This window comes from Aplysia californica, unplaced genomic scaffold (genome assembly GCF_000002075.1).
Source record: "Aplysia californica isolate F4 #8 unplaced genomic scaffold, AplCal3.0 scaffold00245, whole genome shotgun sequence".
Lineage (NCBI taxonomy): Eukaryota > Metazoa > Mollusca > Gastropoda > Aplysiida > Aplysiidae > Aplysia > Aplysia californica.
In genome coordinates this window covers 419,724-425,087 of record NW_004797515.1, presented here as the reverse complement: position 1 = coordinate 425,087, position 5,364 = coordinate 419,724, and the positions used below count along the sequence as shown (strand labels likewise).

At 38.4% G+C, this 5,364-nt stretch overlaps 1 protein-coding gene across 1 annotated transcript in view; it reads right to left on the bottom strand.

The window, feature by feature from the left end:
* Positions 1-230, bottom strand: part of LOC106012026 (methyltransferase-like protein 27) — a gene marked incomplete in the record, with an annotated part of 5,065 nt that extends 4,835 nt beyond the window's left edge. The window contains 1 exon segment of the mRNA XM_013083621.2: positions 78-230. Coding sequence (XP_012939075.1) covers positions 78-200 — 123 coding nt within the window.
* Between the last annotated feature and the right edge of the window lie 5,134 nt (positions 231-5,364).

The window sequence follows — 5,364 nt, the reverse complement described above, 5'->3', positions numbered from 1 at the left end:
ATATATATATACACCACAAAACAATCAAAATCTATTTTTTTTAAAAGGAAGAGGAGAAAATTGTATCATTCACTCACTTCTTCATACTTGCCGGCCTGTGCCCATTCTGAGTATCGTTTTGCGCACTCTGCAGAGGAGATCCCGTCCTCGTGAGTATAAACGTGCTGCTCTTTGTACTCAGTGATACACGAGTTGGCCATGATTGGGAAATGTTTCTCGCGAGATTCGAACCTGAATGGTTAAAGAAGAAAAAAAAAGAAGCAAAGTATGAAGTTATAGATCTAGCCAACTTACGTGATATTGTTTTCCGAAGATTGGTTCTTTCCACATTAGATCATGCAACCTTTGGCTGTGTCCGTTCGACAATCAGGATTGCTTTTTTTGGTCCTCTTTGTTTTAGTTTAATAATAGTAATGGTCGGTTTCCAAGTGATTAGGCTCTCGGACTTGCAACCATAGTTGTGGGTTCGAATCTCGTCAGGGGCCCAACGCTGTGTCATTGGGAAAAGCACTTTACACGAACTTTCCTCACTTCATCCAGGTGAGACTGAGTACCCAGCTAAAGACATCGAAAGATCTTGTAAGTTTGCTAGTGTCTGAGCGCTTAATCGAAAGCTGAGCATGTTTCTGAGTGTTATTGGATCTGCTGGGGTAATAATAATTTAGTGTAGAGTGCATAGAGCTTGCTGTCGAACGGGGGGGAGGGGGGTATGCGCTATACAATGCTAATTATTATTAGTAGTAATACTTTTACGGCGCCTCCAACTGCATAAGGTCATAACATGAGCGCGTGTCATCCGTGGGGTAAGTTCTGGTGTTTTTGTAGTCGTGGTTATGTTCTCTCACGTTGTTCCTTTACCCACGTTGACATTTTCCTAAACATCCTAGACACGTTAACTAAGGTATCGTTGTTGGTAGCTTTCACTTTCTCCTATCTGTAGAGATTAATAACTGGAGTGAGTGTGGTGGAGGGTATGGTTACTTTGGGTTTGTTTATTTGTTTGTTCATTTTTAAAAGTTAGTTTTGTTGTTGCTGTTTATCTATTTACGCTGTTATTTTGTTTTCTTAAAACCTGTCCCCCTTTGAAAAAAACCCAACCAACAACAAAAAAACCAAAACCGAAACAAACAAACTTAGTGCCGATAAGACAAAAAGAAAAGAATTCCGTCCGTCAAAAAGAAAAGAATTCCGTCCGTCAAAGTGTAGTAAACTCACATCGAGATAACAAATGCATTTTACTTACTGTGATAATTTGTTCAGTCTAACTTTTGCGCTCGACTTCTGTAATAATGCCTTTTCTAGTGCAAGCATCTCGATTTTAAATGTTTCCGACAGTGCATGCATACCCGACTCTACTCATGCGTGCAGTAAACAGTATACAACGCTGTTCCAGCAAATAGAAGTGGGGTTAAAAACAGAAGGCGTAAAAGCAGACAATGGGATAATAACTTTGCCTTGATGGTTAAAAATGAGCCGTTAAAAGTTTAATTATATTCATGTATTCTCCTCACACTCACACGACCCACAAAAATCCTTGGCCGGTATTCTCATTCCAAATGACCATTTTGATCATCGGGGACGTGTTGTGATGTCGCATGTCAGGCGCAAACCGCAATCAGTCACATATTGTTTCTACCGATTCGGAGATACCAGTTTACCGATAGAGGAATGGAAGAAACATGGGTTAAAGAAAGACTATAGTTTACTATCTTACTTAGAGAATCAAAACAGATGGGTAACAGGGAAAGATCAGGGTGACGTAGCTTTTTTTTAAACGCATCCGAGAAATGGGATGAATGGAGAGCTACGATCTTCGATGTCTGCCGCATATCTGGCACTTGATGATAATGATCTGACCTTCATTTTGAACTCTCAGCCTGTTTTAAGATCGCTCCGAATGTTGCTGGAATGAATTATTAACATAGTGTGAAATATTAACTGTTACCTTCCCTTAAGTATCGTTCCAATAAATACTACGTCCTGCCGACAGAGCTGGGAGTCTAACCAAAGATCGTACTTAAGAAGATAGTTCACTCAGCCAAAAAAGTGTCCGCGGAAGTCCGCACATTGCTTCAGATTGCGCTGCAGTCTTTGTTTTCCGACTTTCGTTTCTCCAGAAGAAGAGTAGGAATACCACAGTTTGTCGGTTTCACTTTTATTTGTTTTTCACACAAATATGGTAACTCTGTTCGCAAAGTCTTCGCTTTTTCGAAGAGGACGCCACCGAATTTTTAGGACTCTTTTTTTAAATAGCTCAAAGAGAGGAGTGAACTATCTAGTTATACACGATCTTTGGTCTAACGTACTACTTTCTAAAAATTGTTGCAAGTACAGCGCCTTCCCACCTGGCTAATTAGGACACTATATTATGTTAACGATGTGTTTAAATATCATTATGATGTTCTTTATGACGATCAGTCATTTTTGTTGGAATAGCACTACATGTATTACCACTGGTGTTTGCTGTGTAGAGCTTACGCGCGTTGACATTGCACACATGAGACCCAGATTGATTCTCGTGAGGGGCTAATAATTTGATCGACATTGAGTACATGATGTATCCGGTTTGGTTGGGGGTTTTTTCAGCGGGGACGTCGCATCCCTCTCAGGATGGATTGGCCGTAACGAGCAGGACCGAGGCCCGCCTCCTAAATTATCTAACTGTGTCATTGGGAGGCGTTAATTAAAAGATGAACATTTCATTTTTGAAGCTCCATCATCATCTCTGTGTTTGGAATAAAAGGGACACATGGGGTTCACATGAGACGTTTGCAGGCAATTAATTTGTGTGGTATCGTGGTAAAAATCAAGCGCTCATCAAAATAATGAAATCTAAGAAAGCGACATTAGTCCTCCAGTTGGGCAGCTTTTATCGTTGTTGTTTGGTTGTTGTTTTTTTTGCTCAACATCTTTTGTTTCCAAATACGAAAACTGTTCAGTGTAGATTTGTTGGGAAAACTTTGGTCAAAGGCACAAAAAAGTAGATTTCCAGTTTTCAAAGACACTCCTGCTTTGGAAGTCACCAAACTTAGGCAACAATTTTCACGCTAACTTTACCTCTGACATGAGAAGACCACCACCTCCTTCAATTGTATATATATCTCTTCATCTTTTCCAAATATAATATGGATATTTTAAAAAATGAAAAGCAATAAAAATAACCAGGTTTTAAAATGATACCAATATTTCAATCTTCCGAAAAAATTGACGAGCAGCTGATTCCACTGCGTCGTGACACATTTATTCAGTGGCTGTATAAACTCCCCATTTGGCCCCAGTTACCCCTGACCTGGAAGCTTTGAAAACTACACCGATAGCAAAAAAGGAAGTTTTTGCGTACGTGTTGACGACCAGCATTTTAAACTTGATATGGCTGGTCGTAAGCCGAGCTGAATCATGACTCTTGAAATTCAGTTCCACAGGAACCTTTTGCAAATCCTTCCTAGCAGGTGGGATGTACTTTTGTCTAGGCGATCATAAATCTTGTACGTGTACGTGTACTTTTACGCCCCCATCGACACGATTGCGATAACTTAAGAGGCAGGCGTAAGACCCTGCCTGTAAATGTATTCACACACTAGTGTGATAACCACTTTCTTTTACTAAATGTAAAAAAGACAAAGGAATTAATAATAGACTTTAGAGTAAAAAAAGACCAATTGCAACCACTATTTATTAAAGATGAGGAGGTGGAGGTGGTAAGCTCTTACAAGTATCTTTGTGTAACAATCGATAACAAGCGTGACTGGCATCCCCATGCTGCTCTTGTGCTTAAGAAAGTAAATCAAAGAATGTTCCTTTTAAGGAAAATAAGAAGTGTCCGTGTTGATAATAAGATTATGTCCCTTTTATATCGTTCTATGATTGGAAGCGTTCTTCTAGTATTTTATATTTGCTGCTGGGCTGGGAAATGTAGGGTGAAAGGTAAAGAAAAATTTAACAGAACCATTAAGAAAGCCAGCAAGATATCTGGATATGATTTTACTAGATCTAGAGTTGATGAAATTATGTATAACACCACATGTAAAAAAAAACAGATTTTTAAAAAGCATTATAAATGACCCATCACACCCCCTTTCCATGCAAATTGTAATATCACGCAGCGGCAGATATGTAGGCCTACCTCCAAAAAAACAAAGAAAGAAATATATAAAAGAAGTTTTTTTTACCATCTAGCATAAGGCTATTGTCAGAATGAGCATAAATGTGTGTTGCTCTTTAGAGTATGCACCTTCTTTCTTATGAAACATCTATAGTTCATATCTCCCCTTCTTTTTTATGTTTGTTACTCTCTTGTATCACCTCTAGTCTTCTAGCGCTCATATGACCTTATGCAGTTGCGAGCGCCGTAAAGCCTCTACTAAAACTAAAACTAAAAAGAGTATGATTCTGTATAACTCCAGAGGTCTAATTGTAATTAAATTCCTACTCGTGGTTTCGCATCTGATGTGAATGTACATTTTGTCAGCTTTACTTCTCTTTTCATATTGAATTTTAATGAGAGTGATATATAATTTAAATTTCTTATGTATACCTGCATGTGTTTTTTACGGTCATGTACACCCAAGAAAAATTTCCTTCTGGGATAATAAAGTACTATCTTATCTTATCTTATCATATCATGGCCAGCCAATCTAAACTGAGAAGGATACAAAATGCCAAACAGAAAGACCGAAACATTAATTTTATTATTCTTTTTAATAGTAGGGAATTTTACTTTTACAAAAAGGGGTGTAAGGGGGGGGGGCTCTGAATTTTTAAAAGCGACGTGATGCAAAGGGGAAACTGTTTTATTCTGTCTGTGTATTCGCAGAAATGGCGAGTCTGCAGCTACACTCAACATCATTAAACATTTGGAATTAAACTCGTAAACGTCTAAAATTCGACGTAGACAGACTCATGAAATTCCCATTTATTTATGAGGAATAAGAAAAAACAACAACTCTGCAGTGTTCGCTGAACGATAACTCAAGTTACGTCAAGCAAGCACACGTATTTCATCGACAGCTCTTGAAATAATGAGTACGAGGCGTGAGGCTTTTCAGACAGGGCTTCCAATCTTTCCGCTTCAATGTTTCATTCAAACACGTAATGAAATTCTAGGCCTATATTCCATGAGTTGAGACAGAGAAAAATTGGTCAGGAATACATTTCAGCACACCTGCAGCACTGCGAAAGATTTTTTAAAAATTGTAAGTACATGTAGTTCATCCTCGACGCAATATAGATCATAGTGTGTAAAGCGCATACAGCTTGCTATCGAGCGAGGATATGCGCTATACAAATGCTATCTATCTATCTATCTATCTATCTATCTATCTATCTATCTATCTATCTATCTATCTATCTATCTATCTATCTATC